This window comes from Lycorma delicatula, chromosome 12 (genome assembly GCF_047948215.1).
Source record: "Lycorma delicatula isolate Av1 chromosome 12, ASM4794821v1, whole genome shotgun sequence".
In the NCBI taxonomy this organism is placed as follows: domain Eukaryota; kingdom Metazoa; phylum Arthropoda; class Insecta; order Hemiptera; family Fulgoridae; genus Lycorma; species Lycorma delicatula.
The window spans coordinates 12,024,217-12,045,942 of NC_134466.1; the positions used below are offsets into that span (position 1 = coordinate 12,024,217).

The following is a 21,726-nucleotide window of genomic DNA, read 5'->3' on the forward strand; positions in this document are numbered from 1 at the left end:
ACTATAAATTATGAGCTACCGTTGTAGTACATATATCTTAAAAAAAGAAAATACTAACATTAATAATAACTATCATTAAAAACAAATTCAATAAAAATCAAACTACAGATTTATACTCACTTTACGGTTCACACAACTTGCAAATATGACTCGCGCCAAACCCAGCATCTAGCCCGCTTTTATTTCTTTTACTCTTCTTTGCAGAACGGAAGTAGTGCTGCAATTCATTTTTTAAATATGGTTTTTAAACTGCTAATTCAAAATTGTTATACAACGTTTTCTGATAATGTAAAAAAAAAATGCAAAATGAGGTTTAGCTATTCAATGATCTGCGTATCTTGTTAAAAACGATATCATGATTGGAATTATTATTAGATATTTCAGCCTGAATAAAAATATTTAAAAAAATATAAATATATATATATATATTCGATACAGTTATTAATGAGAAACTACATATTTAAAAGAAGAGTTCACTAATGTAATGATTATTGAATAAATGCAAAGCTAGCCAATTATATTTCCAAAGTGAGAGAATATATATATATATATATATATATATATATATATATATAGACACAAGTTTTAGAACACAGTTAAAATCGTAAAATAGGATATTTAAGAGTGATCGCTATTAATGTTAATTATGTGGATCTGAATACCTAAAAGGTATCAATATGTAATGCCAATAAATAATTTAATTACTGTAACTATATCTAGAACGCGGTGACCGAAGGATTAATGTAAAATTGAACTTTGCTGTATTGTGAGTTTTAGCCTGTTTTTGTTTTGTGTATGCGCTGTACGGTCGATCCTTATCTGTTCATGAGCTTTTTATTTGAAACCGGTTTTTCTGTAACTTTAGCTAATTAAAGCAAAAAGCTGTGGAAGACGGCGAACCCCCTTTATACTATCATGACCTGGGAGAAGCTGTTGTGAGGCTAGTACATTTTATTTTCCTGTAAAAATAACAGTAAAATTGATTACTATAATATAAATAATCATTACACAAAAGTAATTTTTTAGATTAGTAGTTAGGTCATGTTAATATTCAACATGAACAGATTCCCGATATAATACTCGACGCTTAACGTACAATTTATAAATCAACGGAATGGAAAAATGAACGTACGACTAAATAGATATTAATCGGCACCAACGAACAGTTAAAAATATTGAACTTGTTATTTTCTGTCTTTACATATTAGTTAATAAATTTGATATGAAAATGGAGTTACTCGTAGTGTAGTTATTAAGGACTGCGGTCTGTAAAGATCTGGAAGCATATTGTCATATATTTAGAAAGTGAAATTTTTTTTATAAATTGATTTTAATAAAGGTTCAGGCATATACCATTATACCTATGAATAAATTTAAAAAATATCATTCATGTCATAACTGTAATATTTATAGGCGGTGAAATGTGCACTAAAAGTTGTGTGAACTACACATCAGACATTTGTAAGAAAAGTAAGTTGTGAAATATTTTCACATTTCTTCATTGATCTGAAAATACTGTTGTGTATTTGTATGTGTCAAGCCTACCAAAAGATCTATTGTATTCTAAAAATACCTGTTCATCACAGGGTTTGGTTGTGTAGTGAACATCATTAGCATTAATGAAAGAACATTGATGCCACCATGCCCCAGGTGTTTCGCATTCATCATGCATGGCCTTATGAATAAATTTAACAGGTAGTTTATAAATGAAGTACACCCTGTTTTGTTGTAAAACAATGCATTATATTGATACAACACTGAATGCTGTACTATTAAAATTGTTATAATTAATATTTAAAAAGGATTAAAAAAAATGAAGGTGATTTGCTTTTAACTAAATTTTAACAGTAGATCATTTGATTTATTTTACAGTTTAGTTTGAAATGTTCATATGAAGAAATCATTACCTACTTATTAAAAACGTTATTTGATTTAAAAAGTGGTCCTGAACAAAAAATTGAATTTTTGAAATAATTGTATATATAAAAGAGTATTTTCTTGTAATCTGTAACAATCTCATTACATAATGTTTGTACTTCCTCTTCTTATTTGTATCAAGATGCAGGTTTTTTGTAAACAGTTTTTTTTTTTGTATGCCTTATTTAAAATTTACCATTTATGTCTTCATTTTGAAATTTATTAAGCCACCCAATTTGTAACAGGCCTATAATACCATGTTTCAGAATCTCCTAATTTTGTTTTTTCTGATTTTGCTGTTGTTAGTATTTCTTCATTACAGCAACTTAGAATTGTTACACATATTTTACTTTTGAATTGAGATGTTTACGTAATTTCATGTTATCATAGTCTATCACGCTGTTTGATATGCCAAAAAATAATTTACCCTATTAAATATCTTTCAGAAAAAATTGTTATTCATTTAATTTTAGCTGTAGGAATAACGTCTGATTATCGTTTTGTATTCCTTGCGTATGATTTTCATGTATAAGAAATTGCAAATGGTAAAATTTACAGTATTTTGTCATATAATGTTAAGGTTATTGACAAGTGATGTCACATAGTGGTGGCCCTTTTTGTGTGGCTGAGGTGATGTAGAAGATTTGACAACATTATTAATTAATTAATCTACTTGTTATATAGATGTAACATTGTGTTTTTGAATTGTGTCAATTAATGAATGAATGTGTTTCTTTGCATGATTTAATTTTAGTGTATTTTAAGTATTTATGTTAATATTACCACGGCTTATTAAAACAATAATTCATATTGTCATTCCTTTAGGTTTTTATATTTTATATAATTTGTTTTCTGTATATTTTATTGTTGAATGAAAGTTAGGAAGTATGCACCAACTTAATTACACGAATACCAAAACTATCTATCTCTGCCATATGTTTTATGCTGTACAACAAATACTTAATTTTATATCAATATTGTTATTCCATTCCTTTTTAAAGGTGTTATTTTTACTTAGGATATGCTTTTTGATATATCTTTCATCCTTTTTTATGTTGATGCATAAATAACAAAATTCTTTCACTTTTGGTTTCTTTAGCCACTGTCCATTTTGTTTTGAATTAAAATCAAATTCATAAAACTTGTTTATGCTTTCTATTTTAAATTCTACAATATTTTTTAAAGTTCTTATTAGTTTGTTGGCAAATTAACAAAGTTAATTTATAAAAAACCTAAAAAGAGTGTTTTTGTTGCTCCAATTTTTGAGCTTTGATAGCATTTTCTAGGAGACTAACAGAGACACAATTCTTACACCTGTTTTAACCTATTTTTCAGGTAAATAGGCATACAAAACAGCTACAGTTTTTTTGTAATTTAACTTCAGGTATTTTAGTATGGCTTCATTTTACACATACAATGGAAATTAGAGGAGAATTTTTGCTAGCTGAAACTCAAAAATAATCTGCTTCCAGATGAACATTTGTAGGAACGTCTTTCCTTATATTGATGACCCAAATCAGCTGCTAACGTATTGAATTACTAACATATATATATATATATATATATATATATTTTTTTTTTTTAAATCAGTAGAACTGATAGAATAAAATAAATATATATATATTTATATATAGAAAGCATATATATATATATATGCTTTCTTATGTCTTTGTTGTCTTCTTTAAATATAGTAAACTCTTTATACTTTTCATTTGAGAAATGTAAAACTCAGAAAACCAGTAGTTTGCATTGTTGTAATAGATGTAGGAGGGGTGAACTTCCCCCTTCCGTACAATAACTAGCATTATTGATCATTCTTTGGACTCTCTCATTGATTTAAAGTGAACTTTCATGCCAATTTTCATTGTTTCTTTACTTTTTCAAATTAACTTGAGAAATGACTTTGAATAAGAGTAAAATATACACGACTAAAAAATTAATAAATAAATGTGTAAAAAAATTCAATTGGTTTTTACAGAATTGTTTTTGTTTAAAAATATTATGATCAAAGAAGAAAATCAATAAAAAAAAATAAAAAGACAATTGTCTTATAGTTTGCACAGCTGCATTTATGTTAGCTAAAGTTATTTTAAGATATCGCTTTAAATTTATAGAAATAAATAAAACAACAATGAATCTCAAAATAATTCATGACAGGACATATGCTAAGCTTTTGTTTTTAATATTCAAATTTATTTGATTCTTTGAAGTTTATTTGTTATCCTAACTGAAACATAAATATTTTCTTAAAATTATTTTTCATAGATACAATTTAAACAGTTAATAAATTATATTTTTATCAGGTAGATAGAATTTCAATTAATGGTAACATTAAGATTTCTTGCTGCCCACAAAGTGAAATTCTTAGTGTTTTATTAGATGTCAAGTTATAATGAGATGATCGGATTGATTTCATTTGTAACTGAATCAAGCCATATTGTTTTGCTCTTAAACCCCTCAGTAAAATGCTATGCTTGTGATCATTATTAAATATTATTTGCCTATGTAATCACTTGAGGCTCTCTTAAAAAGTAAGAATAAGGTTTTAAGATACAAAAATGGGCTGTTAGATTATTATCTACCAATCATAAGTATGAATTGTGAAGACCTATATTTATAAAATTAAATATGTTATCTTTTCTCTGTGTCTATATTTAGGAATCTGCAATTTTTGCATAAAAGAATGCCACTTATTCTTTAAAAATAACATATCCACCTTCACCAAACCTGTTAACGGAACTGTTTTTATATAACTCAATGTAGTATTTTAATTTACAAGAAAGGGTATTATGCTGTAATTTCCTTGTATTATGTATCTGTTGCCATTTTTCATAAATTAGCTATTTGAAAACTCTTCCCAACAATTTATTTAAAATACAATTAAAAGATTTTCTTTTACAGGAACAATATTAATCTTTTGATCAACTTTTTAAAAAACATTAACAACAGAACAAAAAATTTCCTTTAGTGATCATTTATATAGTGATACTTTTAAAAAAATACATTTTTATCTACCAATAAAAAAGATTAATCTACCGAATTATAAGATTATCTACCGAATAAAGATTTACTTATTTATTTTAAGATATCCAAATATAAGTTTAAAATGGAACTGTACATTGTGCTACAACAAAATGTTATAGACTAAAGCAATCAATGTTATTTTTTTGGGAAGTGGTTAATTAAAACAATGATAATATTTTCTTGACTAGAATAACAAAATATTTTTGTCGTGTAAAATAAACTGTTTTAAATTAGTATAAATTATATAGAAGCAGCATTTTGTAGAGGAAGTCCTGCACTGGTGGATGTACAGCAAATTTGTTTTAGATGAAATCGGTGAAGATGTTTGCTGATCTTATCTTCTTTTCTGATTTTTATTTTTAACTTGAAAAAAATTAGTCTGAAAACAAAGCAGCATCTCACTGAAGACACAAGTTCGTCTTTTCCGGACTGTGATCCTGCTAATTTTATTGTATAAAGAACAAAAATGTCTCCACCTTCACCACGATCAACTGCCAACAATCGAGGAACAGATTCAAAAACAAAGACTGCGATGGTTTGGTCATGTCTGCAGAGTGATTGGAAACCAACTATCACACAAACCTCTCTGCCAGGACAACAGCCATGGATATGGATCGCCATGCGTGGAAGCATCTTGTTAAGGGAATCAGACAACCCATTGGCACCCATAGCAGCATATGGGCTTCGAAGTTGATCCAATTCAAATATTAGCTAGGGATCAAAACAAGAATAAACATCTTTAAACATTTTTCTAAATATCAATGCTGATTTATTAATGAATGAAATATTAATCATACTAGCTGTCACTCACCATATGCAGTCTCTAACTAGTCATTAAAATTAAATACAATAATTTTTTATCACGACCGATTGATTTGGCTGCCAACATCTGCACACAGCCCTCAGCATGGGGCCAAATAAAAACTCAGTGTAGCCTGAATACCAACATCATAAAAGGTTTTGGGTGTAAAGTCTTTATAAAATCCATACTTTTTTCAGACTGCTAAATTTACATGTCATTGTAATTGTAACTGCACATCCAAAGTTACTTGTCAGATTGGCATAAATTGATATCAATTTATGTGACCTGACAGGTACAAGTTTATCTAATAATTCATAATAGTTTATCTAATAATTTAACTGCAATTCTAGTTTTCATCAAACAAACAAATGTTCAATTATTACACGAGTTTGAGGTTTTGTTTAAGATTCACTTCTTCCCTGCCATTTGTGTGCATATGCATATTGATTCTTTTAGGTGATTTGTAAAGTTTGATTTCTAAAATTGAATAATTTCAAGAGGTGTAAGGAAAATGTTTTTAGAAGGAGTATATTATTCACTTTTGAATTTTAAAATAATTTTTAAGTTAATTAATTAAAAATAAAATTAAAATTATATTTATTATAAAGTATTATTAATAGTGATTATTTAATTAATGCATCAAATTTCATAACAAAAGGGGTTCATTAGTTGTTTTATGCTGTTTGTCTCAGCCCTTCTTTTGGCCAAGAACATGTAAAACACCTAGTGTAAAAGGCATCAGTCAAAGTGGTTTATGACTTGTCAGATCTTTTATAACTGTTATACGAGTAGTTATGCTGTTTAATATATATAATGCTTATTTATTTTTAAGGGCTAAATTGTAATAAAATAGAATATAAATTTATTTTTGTTGTTACAGAAAGTTATAATTGAATTTTATCTGTTGTATTAGCTTTTATTATTTTAGTATTTTGTACTTATGTTGAGTTCTGTTGTGGTATATTTTCTTTCAACTTCTTTCTCATAAGTTGTATTTAGTTTGGAAAAAGGTTTCTTGGTGTGAAGTAACATATTGCTTCACATCAAATAAAAAGATTTTAATTACTATCTATTATTATTGCTGATCTCCATGGTGAAGTGATATTATTTTTCCTGGATTTCATGTGGAAATTCTGGGTTTGAGAACCAGTTAGGCATGGTGTGACTGGAACTCATTTATTGAAATGTTAGTAGACAGGTTTATTCGTGCGCTATGAAATTCACCATCATCCACTCTAGAATAAGTTATTAACATCAGTTTGTTGTTGCTGTATAAATGAATCAAGAAAATTGCAAAAAAATGCTAATTACAAAATGCATAAAATAATTATGTCATAAAATTATAATGACAACATAAAAATAATTATAATTTATTTCTGTAAAGTTAATATTGTGATGTTGGTATTATTGTGATTTTTGAATGATGCTTTTTTGATGCAAATTGAGTTATCTTAGAAAAATAAAGAAATGTTGCTTTTTTGTTTAATATTTTGATGTGTGATTTATGTGTAAGGACAAACAATGTGGTATTTAATTCCATCATTGCTGTTTTATTTTAGTACTTCTAGTTAGTTATTATATTAATCAGTTTGGGTTTTATTAATTGTTATATTGTGTATGATATATATTTTGTTTGCGATTTAAAGTGGTATGTATGGTCATTAAGTTACCAGATAATCTAGCTGGATCTTAATTTTCATATTTTAGCATGTTTCAAACAATCCCTATCAAATACTCGTAAATAATTATAAACTTATATTTTTGTTTATTTCAATGATTTTTAGGTTCTCATTTTATATTGTATTTCTACATTTATATTGTTTACCTTTTCATCCAACAGAAACTTCATTGTTTATTTACATTAAGAAATGATTTTATTAATTATAATATCTATGGAATATGATTATTCTAGAGTTATGAAATCAAAGCTTGTTAAAACATGGAGTTTACTATTTGTTCAAATCATAAAAAAAAAGAAATAATAAAATCTGGTAGGTAAATAAAAAAAACCAAATACTTTATTTTATAATTTATGTGCAAGATATTTATAATTAAAAAATGAATAATGATCAAGTTAAATGTTGTTATTCAAATGAAATTATTAATCATTGAAAGGTGAAATCATTAATTTTTATAACATGTGTGAGATGTCAACTGCCATAAAATCCTGTAACAGACGTATCCGTTTTAGATAGTATAAATATGGACCATAATCATTTATTCTTTCAGTCTGATAGTTGAAATACCATTGCACTATTTTAAATTTTGCCTTTAACAACAGATAACAACTGCATCTTTGAAAGTAAGTAGTCTTTGGTGTACATTCTTTATCTATATCTATATGCAGGTTTCTAAAAGTGAGTTCTCAATTGAAACATAATTCTAACCTTATTTTATTTAATAAGTAACTGAAAAAGTAATAATGATGAAAGGTGATATTTAATTGCTAACATTATATTTAACTTAAGTTGAAAGAAAAAAATTAATCGATCGAAATGATAAAATTTGATTTGATTATACTTAATAAAAATTTTCTAAATCGACTTTTTAAAATATTTTAAATACTATTTCCAGACAACCTTTAAAGATTTATTATAGTATTTCCACATAGGTTTGTAAGGTAGAAATTGTACAACCATCTGTTAAGTAAATCACATTTATCCACAAACATGTAATCGTTCACATAGCACAAAGTTTTATCTTATTGTGCATATTGAATCATCTTATACAGACTTGTTAGCAATAATACATTAAATAACTTGATACAATAAAGCACCAAGCAGAGATTAAGAGTAAACCACTTACAATTATATATAATAAGCTACATAACAAAAAATACACCCATTGACAGAAATTATGCGACGCTACTATACATCGATTGACAATCTACAAAATTTACAATATTTTCAGAAAAGAAGGTTTGCTGTATTTCTTTCAAGAAAATACATAGATAATACAGTAAAACTTATAAATCACCCACCATCAATTATTTTAACTTGTGAAAATACTGTGGCAGTGACAGCTGAGGAAAAAAGACTTGATTCTTTTAATATTAATCGTGAATGAGAAGAGCAGTATTCTGTGATTTTTACATCACATTAATCTGTCAAGTTTTTCAAGCTATTTAATCGTTAATTCCCACGTGATCCATGATTTTTCTATTTTTAGCCCATTCAATCAGAAGCTTACTGATATCATCTTTTAAAACAACAAGGACTAGCTGCTTTACTTATTTTAGGAATCGATTTTTCTTCAGTCATTATTTGTGATTTTCTCCTCCAGAAAAAGTTTCATTTTTTAAACAAAATATTTTTCTTGGCAATACTTAATAAAAAGCCAATTAAAAATACTCGTATTTTCTGGTATGTACGCTATTGGAAAAGGTAGCTGTTTGAAAATTTTTCTAATCTGCTATTTAGAAACTTCAGAGTCGCTTATCCTTAATAACATCGAAGACATTTTCTTCAAATATAGTACCGGAACATGAATTTTTGGGAGAACATTCTATGAAATCATTCAAAAAGAATGTTACCAATTCTTGCACCTGGTTTGGTTCTAATAAAATTAAATATTTTATTATAACTTCTGGAATATTTTTTATTAACTTCAGGTGTGCATGGTTAACCGATGTTAAAATATCCCTCTACTTTACAAGCATTACATACTTATATTTTTTAAGTATATTCAAGTTTTTCTTTCAGTTTTAGTAGCCATTTACTAAAGTTTGGTAACAGAAAAAAATTAAAGTTGAAATAGAAATACATCTAGAAAGTGTAACTGGTGTATAAGTTTTAAAATTTTGCTGATATTTAAAAAAAAGGTAAAAGTAAATCTAATGACTGTAAATAATTCACAACATACTTTCACTATACTCTGGTACTTTCATAGTGCACAACGCAAAATTAATTACTGAACTAGATGATTTTTTTAAGCGAAACTTCTAATGCATTATAAAATCAGCGTTGTTATTTTTGGTCAGACAGGTATGGTATTGAAATTAGGTCATTTCCTAGTAATGCAGTAGCTGTATAGAGATTGTAAATTTATTAAAATATTTTTATACTGGATCGTATAATATGTATATTCATATAATTCCCGAGAATTATGTAATTGAATGTTTGAATTTTAACCATATAATGTACATCGCTGTATTTATAATTAAAATTTTAGTTGAATCTTAATTCAAAAGAATACACATATGACTTATTTATGAAACATTGAAACCTTATCATTAATAAAAGATAAGTTATTAATGATTGTAACAGTTTGTATTCAGGATAGGGAAGGTTAATGTTATAAAATTACGTAATTTTTAATCTTTGTGTGCAGGCAAAACAATATATGTGTATACAAAGGGGAAAGACAGAGTAAAGTATGAGAAATATCTTGGCTTTATAAAAACTGTTTGCACAGGGAAGTTATCTGGGTGGAAAACTTATTTTGTATAAAAATTATTTAACCCCCCTCCCCGCCAATTAATGCACCCTTAAAAGCAGGATTTAACTTTGCATTCAGCAAAGATTCTTCTGCATGTAAATTCTGAAGGTAGAGTAAGAGATTACAAAGGAATAATATGGATTCAGGAAGGGGTGGGGACAATAGATGTGTTTGGTTAAATTACTACTGTTAGTGGGAGTTAAGGGAATAAGTGTATATTTTATACTTTAGGTTACGGGAAAAGCATTTGACCATAACAGACTGGATAAAGTAATTTAAATAATAAGAAATGAGAATAACCTAAATTAACATGATTAAAGGGTTGTAGCTGAGTTGTGAATTAAAATTTGAAACCGAATCAGGAATGACAATGAAAATAACAGATGCACCGAGTGAGTAATTTGATTTATGAAGATGAGTATCAAAAATAATCTTATCCTAAGATGAAATTAATTGAAGAACGTGCTATACAAATATCCTGCCCTAACAAACGGAATTTGTATGTGTGATTGTGTGTGCGTCCCCCTTACAGCACCGGAATGTACCGATCACTAGCGGAAAATCCCGATTCGTTAGTACATGTCTCGTTGTGGTCAGCTCTATACTTATATATGAAATATATATCGAAGTTTTGGGAAAATTTAGTATTTTTTAACCGGATCAATTTTTCGAATGAAAATCGCAAATCTCTCGAAAATGGTTGGTCCTAGCGCTCGGAAAATTTTTTCGACCTACTCCACCATAACACCATCCGCCTCCAGCGATACCCGTCGATGATAATATTTGCCCCAAGGCGCCGTTCGGAATTTGTGAAAGGGATGGGATGGGTGCCACCGTAATATCCCGGCAACGGCTCGACCGATTTTCACGATTCAAATGGCTTATGTATCAGCAGGTTAATTTGAAGCTATGACTTTCACATAATCTTACTTATCACCATCAATGCTTGTCAAATGCACAATGAGTTAAGTTACCTTCCTAAAATTATAGTTACCTTTTAGTGCGTTTAATTTAAGAGTGGTATTTTAAACATTTTTTATTTATTTATGTGTTCGTTTTTCTTCATAAAATAATGAACTATAACCAAAAAGTAGGCACCGGAATGTATCGTTCACTAGCGAAAATCCGGATTCGTTAGTATCAATTTCTCTAAATTTAAATTTCTAATTTAATTTTAGTTATTTGGTTTGCTTGGCATTTCTCCCACCACCCCATTCGGTCGCCCTAAAGCATACGAGCAAATTTTTATGCCACCAACCGCTACTGAGCCTCGAACAGTTTAGCTGCCAATATCCTAAATAGCTCCAACAGTAGTTTACCTAACAGCGTGAGCGGACTAAGCACAGTGCCATACACCACCGGCTTACGTATCCCAACCGCTCACTTCTCATGTATTAACTTTAGTTATATCAATTTTCATCATTCAAAAAAAAATATTTTTATGCAAGAGTTAATACATTTTGGACACCAACAACCCCATTCCGAGACGCCGCCCGGAGGACCTGGCGGAGGCATGTCATAGGCACCGCCCTGCAGCTAGTTTTTTTTTATAAAATAAAAATTGCTTAAAAATGTAAGTAAAATTTAATATAAAATATTTATTATATGCCCCTTATTATATATTTATATAATTTACATTATTCAAAATAAAGAGAAAGTACAAAACATAAATTAATTAAAAAGTTTTTTTCAGATGAATTCTGGTGGTTGTGTTACGCATAGAAATATGCTCACAGTTCTAATTTTCATTGGTATTGTTATACCATTCATTAATTCACAAGAAGAAAGTTTACGTAAGCATATTTTTATTACTATTAGCTTCAGTGATTCATTAGACTGTATTTACATATTCATTCATTTAAGTAACTGCACATAATAGACCAAGTTACTGACAGAATGTTAATACATTACAAATGTTATTTTTTTCCTGATTTGCTTGTTTTTTTAATCTCCGAATCTAGATGTTCTGTAATTAGAAATTAGATTCTTTAATATACCCACGGTAATACAAACATTATTACGTATGTATATTTTATGTGGTATTCTTTTATGGTATCTTGATGTCTGTCCCAGGAGTAAATTCATGATGCATGATGCACATAGAATCAAAGAAAATTACCAACATTGTATTCACATTCGACCACCTTGTCGCACTTTTTTTGGTCATGGCCAACTTGGACCCTTCCACTGCTATGATTATGCCGTTGTTTTGGGATCCTACCTGTAAATTTTTGGTTTGTCGCATGTAATTACTCTATTTAACAAATCTGGGTAATTTTCGGCTCGATTAATTAATTTTGGAACACTTCAAGTCTGTGTTGTTTGTGTTGGTCTGACAACAAGTTTAGAATGAGTTTTGCGACACGACGCATGTTAAAATCTTAAGTTAGAATTTACTGAACAAAGTAAAATTTTAATTCAATTCATTCGATTGTAAGTCTACAGTCAGAGAGCACTACATCATGAACTTTCATGTTTTCATTGGTTTTTGCTACAGAAGGGTGGCCAGACTGGGGGTCATATTTGACTGATTCAAATATCCACAGTATATCAAATACCGTGGATATTTGATATAAGGCTGATTTGAACTTCTGCTGGCAAAGCTAACCCCCTTTAATGAACAGTGACATTACCTGTCTTAAAACTTTTCAGTCACACTTCATATACAGAAACAAAGAATAGATATTGAAAAATGCTGTTTGTAAGTTATAAAAAAAGATTGTAAAATTAACAACACAAATGTGACACACCAGTTAGCATCTGGCTGCTTATGGTGTCCTGTCCAGGTACACTATATGCTACACTGTACTATTGGCAGTGCCGATACTACTAAAGGCATCCTGACTGGAACTGCTTTGCATTGATGTGTTTATGACAAATTTTAAAAAACTCCAAATTTACGTGAAGAAGAATTTCTTGTCAGAAAGGTATTCTCAGCCGCTGCACTGTTTATTATACACTTAATAATATTAATAATCTAGTTACTGAAAAAACTTATTCTTTATTTCTTTGTGATGCATTATACGACTTCATAATTCTTGTTATCTATTGCTAAACTTTCCTGTTGAATGCACTTACGAGGTCCTATAAAAACAATAAAGAAAGAACGATTTTTTTAAGTCAGTCATCTTTAAATATTTAAAATTCATCTTTAAGTCAATTAAATACCTTACCGACTCAAAACCTATGGATTGCTTTCTATGAAAGTTTATACTCATTGATCCAAAGTGAATGATGGAAGAATTAATATTTCTTAAACTAAATTTAAGTATAAAAACCATTTGATTTTTGCATTATCTATTTTTTTTTTTAATTATTATTATTATTGTTAAGAAAAATATGCAGAAAATTTATTTCATTGAATTCAAACACAAATTTAAAATTTTTCACATTAACATGACTGAAACAAAGACCTAAAATACACAGTAAAAAAAATTGGTGCGAAAGAAACTAGAAGTGCGTTTAAATAACATTTTAAACATTAGTAGTGTGGATTACAGACCTGAACTCATGCGAGTATTTCATCATAAACTTTCTTTTACCGGTTTTTATGATAAAATATTTTTTGTTTTAATACTGAAAATTTTTGCTTTCTTAGTTTTTGTTTCAGTCACTGCCTCTTACATCACTTACTATTTTACTACTTTTTTTTATTTATTGTTTAGGTTTTTTATTAATTGATTTGAATATTTTTCTTTAATTTATTTTTTTGTTTTACAGGTGAAGTTCAATATTCATGTAATGATGCGGGTGAAAACTTCAGTGAATGTCTTGAGACTTATTTAAATACTGTAAGAAAAGAACATAAAAAAGGTTAGTTATTTTTTATTGACTGCTATTGACATTTCAGTAGTATTAAATAATATTACTTGTTTTAATATTTTACACTATTGTAACAAATTTTTTTTTCAAGCTCATCGTTTAATGAAAAATATCTTATGATAGGGATATTGAATTAAAATCTTTTACTAGTACAGAATAGTATTTGACTGAAGAACTCTAATAAGTAATTAGTCATAATAATTATTCAATTTTTTCAATAAAAAATTGAAGTAGATTTATAATAATAGTATTTAAACCATCTATACAAATATAAATATAAAGATAAAGAATATTACTCTCTCAAGAACCAAAACCTCTTATTGTTCCAGAGTGTTTCTTTTTCCCATGTTACGTTCTAAATTATATTGCAAAATGATATGTACACACCAGCTTGGTTAGCTAAGAAGTAAAGTTTTACCTTATAGTAGGTAATATAAAACATAGGTACATAACACATAAGTTAAATATGCTGTTTACTACTATCATGAATGTTAGATAACAGTTGGTTGTATTGAGGTTGTTTTTATACAATAATTTTCTCTGTCACTAGATTCATAATTATCTTTTTCATATTAAATTTAAATTTACACTTCACTTTTTCAAATGCAGCTGTCTTCAGTGCCATCTGAATTAAAATTCTTAATGTTTAATCTTCTAATATCTTATACTTTGTGTAGAAGAATGTCATGATTCTTATATTTTCTGATGACATCCTCTTTAGTTATCCTTATCCAGACTGTTTTGCAGAGTGATTATTTTTTAACTAAGAGGAAGCTAAGCTTATATACATTTTAAGAAAAAAGAAATTTAATTAGAAAAAACAATTCCTCAGAACATACAACTTTAATTTTATATTGCTTTCAACCACACAGTAATTAAAGGGCTGAAACAAATAAGCTAAATAAACAAGTAAGCTTTATGTGCCCTTGTCTTGGCTTGCATAGGCATGACAGGTAGGCAGGGTTTGTTGTACCATCTAACCAGATGACATCATTCAATTATTAATAACATGATACAATTGTATATAAAATGCAAGCACATTATGATTCTTGTTGTTACTGTTTAATTGTGAAGCAGTGTGTGCTACGTAAAGTTACTTTATTTATACTCGTCTGTATTTTGGTTCATATGTTAAGTGCATTATCCTGCGTATAGTATTTTTTTAGTTGTAGTTTAATATCAGTTAATATTTATTTTCTTTCTTATTTTTAGTGTTCTCTAAACAATTATAGAGGGGTTTACATCAAAATTTAAGAGAGGGAAAACTCCATTGTCAAGCTCAGGAGATTATGGAATATTAATCTGTTTATGGAAAGAGAGGCCAAGCAGTATTTTTTAGTTGTATTTTAATATCAGTTAATATTTATTTTCTTTCTTATTTTTAGTGTTCTCTAAACAATTATAGAGGGGTTTACATCAAAATTTAAGAGAGGGAAAACTCCATTGTCAAGCTCAGGAGATTGCGGAATATTAATCTGTTTATGGAAAGAGACGCCAAGCAGTATTTTTTAGTTGTATTTTAATATCAGTTAATATTTATTTTCTTTCTTATTTTTAGTGTTCTCTAAACATTTATAGAGGGTTTTACATCAAAATTTAAGAGAGGGAAAACTCCATTGTCAAGCTCAGGAGATTACGGAATATTAATCTGTTTATGGAAAGAGAGGCCAAGCAGTATTTTTTTAGTTGTATTTTAATATCAGTTAATATTTTTTTTCATTCTTATTTTTAGTGTTCTCTAAACATTTATAGAGGGTTTTACATCAAAATTTAAGAGAGGGAAAACTCCATTGTCAAGCTCAGGATATTATGGAATATTAATCTGTTTATGGAAAGAGAGGCCAAGCAGTATTTTTTTAGTTGTATTTTAATATCAGTTAATATTTATTTTCTTTCTTATTTTTAGTGTTCTCTAAACAATTATAGAGGGTTTTACATCAAAATTTAAGAGAGGGGAAAACTCCATTGTCAAGCTCAGGAGATTGCGGAATATTAATCTGTTTATGGAAAGAGAGGCCAAGCAGTATTTTTTTAGTTGTATTTTAATATCAGTTAATATTTATTTTCTTTCTTATTTTTAGTGTTCTCTAAACAATTATGGAGAGTTTTAAATCAAAATTTAAGAGAGGGGAAAACTCTCCATTGTCAAGCTCAGGAGATTATGGAATATTAATCTGCTTATGAAAAGAGAGGCCAAGCAGTTCCAAGAACAGGGGATTCCAATCATACCATCTATTATTCCTGTGAAAAAGTGTGTAGAGAGAAATGTTGCTGCATGTGGGGTTTCAGCCAGGACTGTTAAAACTATTAGAAAAGAAACAAATTGGATGACAGAGGTTGAATGCTCGTTTCAAACCCCCCAAAAATATAAACAGGAAAATAGAATTATTAATTAAGACAGTCTCAATAAATTTTTAGTCAGGTGAAATGATTATGATTTCTATTTGCAAGAAAAAATGCTTTCTACAGCCAAACATATTTGTAATAAACTGAAAGAGGCTATTAGTTATTTTTCAGGTTGGTGTGGTGTATGGAGTGTCAGGAAAATTTTGAAATCGTTAGGATTTCAGTGGAGAAAAACAGAAAATTATTGAAATATTCTCATCGAAAATTATGAAATACAAGAACAAAAAATACATTATTTAGATTGTATTAAACGTTATTGAGAAGAAAAACATTCCATTGTTTATGTAGATGAAACATGTATTTTATTTTTTCATGTCTGAAACACAACATAGTAGGATAATTCTGATCAGGGCATACATCATCCTATGTCAAAAAGAGATCAAGCGATACTCGTACATGGCGGCGGTGAGAAGAGATGAACTCCAAAAATCTCATAAAATGGGTGGAAAATAAACTTTATTCACATCTACCCCTGCAATCGGTTGTACTGCTGGATAATGCTGTGTAGTATAATAATCAATACGATAAGGTACCTATCACAAACTCTTAGAAATCAAAAATGATATCTTGGTTACAGGAGAAGCAAATACCATTTCATCTTAAAATGCTTAGACCAGAATTTTATAAATTAGTTAAGCTGCACAAACCAAAACATAAGACGTATATTTTGGCTTGGCTTTTGGAAGCTCATGGTCACACAACCATTGGCCTACCACCATACCACCCAGATCTAAACCCCATTGAAATGATATTGGCAAGCGTAAAAGGATATGTGGGCAAAAGAACATTACGTTCAAGTTTAATGCTGCAATTACGATATCTGAAGAAAGAATTTCTAATATAACAGAAAAAGATTGATCACCATTATGACGGAATGTGAAAAACCCAAAATATTTAGAGAAAGAATGTTTAGTTGATGATATTGAAGAAGAATTTGTTATCCATTTACGAGAAAGTAGTGATGAAGACTGTGATTATTTATCTACAAAGACAGTTTTGGTGACGAAGATACAGCAACACCTTTAGAGTAACAGTTTCTCCATTACGGTAATTTTAAATAAGTAATTTTATTTATTTATTTACTTTACAATAAGTGCTATTAGAAGGTATTCAATGATTTTCATCAGTTAAGATGATCTTACATGGTGAACAAAATACCAATATCTTGTCTTAAAAAATAGTGTCACTAAAGATGTGCCACCAGAATCTCCACTTTGGAAGAAGGTGAGTGATTAGCTAAAGAAGATTTTCTGAAAAATTATTTACATGTAATTTATGTATAATATATGAGAGTTAAAATATAGTTTTATTTAATGTTTTTTTTATTTTTTTTGCTAGGTCAACCAAACTCATCACTAACGTCAATAGACCCAGTAACTGTTGGAAATATAATTATAAACCAGACTGTAAATTGTTCAGGTTCTGTAATATTTTCAGAATTTGATAATGAAACATTTACTGGACTTTCAAACTATAAAGTTAGTAACCTGAGGTATGTAATATTATATCTGATTTTTTTTTTTTTAGAGGAAATTCTCTTCTAAACAGGTTTTTTAATCGTTTGTTGTAGTGATTACATTTCTTTAAATAGTATTATGAGGCCAGCTAAAGAATTTAAGTCATTCGGTTTGTTTTACAGCCTCTGGACTAGAAAAAGAATCTCCAAGATGAAACATAAGCAAACTGTTACAGAATTTAACTCCTCTTAGTTCTAGCAAAAATCAGTATCAAATTTATAATCAATTTGCATATTCACCATTTTGCTTAACTTTATAACCGAAAAAAATGCTTTTTGCTTTTAATAGCCGTTTAATTTTTTCACACTTTTCATTTATATAACTATACTTTCTACAATGTTAAAATAACATTGCGTTTAAGAAAACACAATGCGCAAGCTGATAAATATTCAGAAATTTTTATTGACTTAAGGTACAAAACAAAAAAGAATAGAACAGAAAAATTCAGGAAAAAGACAGTGAGAAAATTAAAATGTACTGGTAGGAAAGTAATAAAGGATCATCACTAAAAAATAAATCCTGGTAGGCCGTATTAGAAATATCAGTAAGACTGATATTTTTCTGAACTTATTTTCTTAAGAAAGAACCCTCCTTTACTTTAATAATAATAAAAAGCTTTATTAATTTTTTAAAATCTCTGTTAAATTGATGTGAGTCCGTATATTACATGTAGTGTAGTAGTCTGCTGCATTCACTGATGCATGTTAAGAAAATTCTGTGTCTAGCATTCAACATTTTGTGCAGTCATTTCATTGGACATACATTGACAATTCTTTCATAGTCAGCATATAAAGGATATCAGAGTTTAATAAAAAAACAATGGAATTATCATGGAGATATTCATTTTTTTCTATGGAATGCAAAATCAAATACCTTGATTAATTATAATTTCATTAATTTTCCAGGTATAATTGTAAAGATCATTCAATCGAATTTGTCGCAACATATCCGTCACTAAATGTAAAAGGAAGTTACATTGTTAAAGGCAATATATCAAACCATAATGTAAACGGAACTGGAATAAACACAATAAAACTTGGTATGTATTTTCTTAAATTTTAGGTATGCATTTATGTCATTTTATGTGAGAAACTACTCTTGTTGTCTGGGCACATAATTCATCCATTTCAGTGATGCTAAAAATATATGAAATATTAAAAGATGGAAAATATCTGTTATCCAATTGTAGTCGTATTCAGAAACAATTATTTTCATAACAGGTAAGTAGTTAACAGGTAAAGTTAAAAAAGTGTGGTGACATTGTGCTCCCTTCACCGCTACTTACACACCATTTAATAACAAATAAAAATTAAATTATATTACAAAATCTACTCGTCTGTCACAATTATAAAAAGCAAAAGCGAATGGGAATGTATGATTTCTTTTATTTGAGATACAGCAGTTCATCTGAAAACATAAAATATAATCATTTTTTGGTTTTATCCAAAAAAATAAACTGATGTGGACTTAAGACCATATGGCCAAAATGAAAACTTAATGTGGCGATTGTAATTGTTTCGAATAAATATAATCTTATTAATATATATATTAGTTATCCATAACATTACTTGGATGAAGAACAAGTTATAAATTAATATTATATACATTAATATATTTTCAGCCTTGTGAAAATTTAAATAATTCATCAACATACTGACTGTATGACCATATAACAATAACATTATATATATATATATATATATATATATACTGCATATACGTAAAGGACAATTTCTCTTCAGGCATGGTGTCTTTCGGGCGAATTTGACTCAATGCCCAGATTGCGGGACTGATGATACAGTGGACCACGTCCTCTACGTCTGTCCCCGATACGAGGTCAAACGTTCACAAGCTGTTAGGGAACTTGAGAGAATACATTCCTTTCTGGATGTCTGTATTACTGAATGATCCACAAGGAGTGGTCTATAGTAGCTAGTTTTCTTTGTGCTCTTGCAGTATGTAGGTCTGCAGAGGGAGCATAATCAAGGTACTCAACCGTGTTAGGATCCCATGTGGCTAGGGTTTCGGCTTAGGCACTGGATTGGTTGGAGGTAGGCGCATTGGCATTGTGCCACGATTATATTGTTTGTGATTCGATTTGGGGCTGCCGCTGGTGGGCGTGGCTGTGCCGCCAGGGTATGTTAAACTGTGCAACCGGGGATGTGGCTTCCCTCCACCGGTGGCAGTCCTGAGCGTGACTTGGTAATGCCATGCAAAACACCATGATAGGACCGGCTGGGGGTGCAAGGTTTGTCCCCAGCTCCTGCATGGATCAAAATGAGGTTGCGTTCCCCTTGTTACGTGACCTAAATTGGTCAACTTATTTGGGTGTAGGTCTGAATTTCTATGTTGTGCAAGACATAATTTTGATTGGTATGAGTTGCACTGATTTAACTTTAAACTCGTTCATTTTCTGAGGGATTCACAGTCACGAATGGTGCTGTCAAATCTGGACTAGGCACGGGTTCACGGTTTCGATCAGTTAGTTTTTTGGGAATCATGTTAGGTTGGATGTGAAGATGTCCATTTAAAGAATACATGAAGATTAAATTTATGCATTTTGCTGATGCAAATGTCTGCCAAGGCATTTACATCGTTGGCATCCCGACCGAGGCCTGGCTGATGACTGTGAGATGTAATCAGTTAGACGGTCTAAAGATGACCGCCGGTAAAGCCCCTCAGGGCTTGGAACAGAGGGGTTGGTGTGGCGACTGGTAACATCACAAGGTCTTCCCCCTTCTTGGTTGGGAATTATATATGTTTAGGGCTATTTTTTAAAATATTGTCCATTTTTTAATACAAACAAAACTAGTAAAGATATTATCAAAAACATTTTTTTTTTTATTTTACTCCTTACATTTTATGCTGCTTTTCTACGTAGTTACCTTGTTTATTTAAACACTTATCATAGCTTTTTACAAAATTGTTTACGCCCACATGATGGAAATTAGGTGCCTGTGAGGACAAGCAGTCTTCAATCCTTGTTTTCACTTCATCAGTGTCAAACTGCTGATTGCCGAGAAAACTCCTTCAGATAGTGGAATAGATTGTAACCACTCATCACAGGTCTGGGCTGTACAATGGGCGGTCCATTTGCTTCCATCGAAAAGATCTGATTAACTCTAGAGTTTGAACAGCAGAATGAATTTGTGCATTGTCATGCAACAACATAACTCCAGAGAGTAGGCCATGTTGCTTATTCTGTATGGCACGCTCAAGTTTCATCAAGGTGTTGAAGTATGCAGCTGAGTGTATTGTTGTACCTTTGGGCATAAAATCGACTAACAGGACACCATGTTTATCCTAAAACACAGTTACCATAATATTGTGTGTTGACATTATATGTTTGGCTTTCACTTTGAAATGGAGCTATTGTGTTTCACCATTCCATTGACTGTCAATCATTGAATTAGGCTTGTAAACCTCAGATATCTGACGATGAATGTCCGCTGCTGACACATTCCTTGCAGGCAAGAATCGAATCACAAACAATATTTCACAATCGGCAGACCGCTCAATTATTTAAAACATATCAACTTTACAATATCAAACCCAGTGACCCTACGACTGCAAATGGTGTCTGCATTTGTGCAAAACATGCCAGGAGCTGGGAGGCATGCATGTTTTAACAGTCGCATAAAATTTATGTAGCTACAATCAATTGGACCTTACTTAAAAAATAAATGATTTATTTGGTACAGTTTTCTCACAGTACAGCAAGCCATTCCATCAGAAACATTGACATTAGTAGTCAACTTGTAATATTTACCCAATATGAATGCTATTTCATAAGGTAATCAA

At 29.6% G+C, this 21,726-nt stretch overlaps 1 protein-coding gene across 3 annotated transcripts in view; it reads left to right on the forward strand.

Annotated features, from left to right (window-relative positions):
• Nucleotides 1–742: 742 nt before the first annotated feature.
• LOC142333107 (uncharacterized) overlaps nucleotides 743–21,726 on the forward strand; it is a 28,560-nt gene continuing 7,576 nt past the window's right edge. The window contains exons 1-5 of one of the 3 annotated variants that reach the window (XM_075380023.1): nucleotides 743–940; nucleotides 11,874–11,973; nucleotides 13,901–13,993; nucleotides 17,747–17,900; nucleotides 18,831–18,964. In XM_075380023.1, coding sequence (XP_075236138.1) covers nucleotides 11,874–11,973; nucleotides 13,901–13,993; nucleotides 17,747–17,900; nucleotides 18,831–18,964 — 481 coding nt within the window. In that variant the 5' untranslated portion in view covers nucleotides 743–940. Of the gene's footprint in view, nucleotides 941–1,406; nucleotides 1,471–7,979; nucleotides 8,046–11,873; nucleotides 11,974–13,900; nucleotides 13,994–17,746; nucleotides 17,901–18,830; nucleotides 18,965–21,726 lie in introns of those variants that run through there. The other 2 variants (XM_075380025.1, XM_075380024.1) reach the window with 2 other exon arrangements.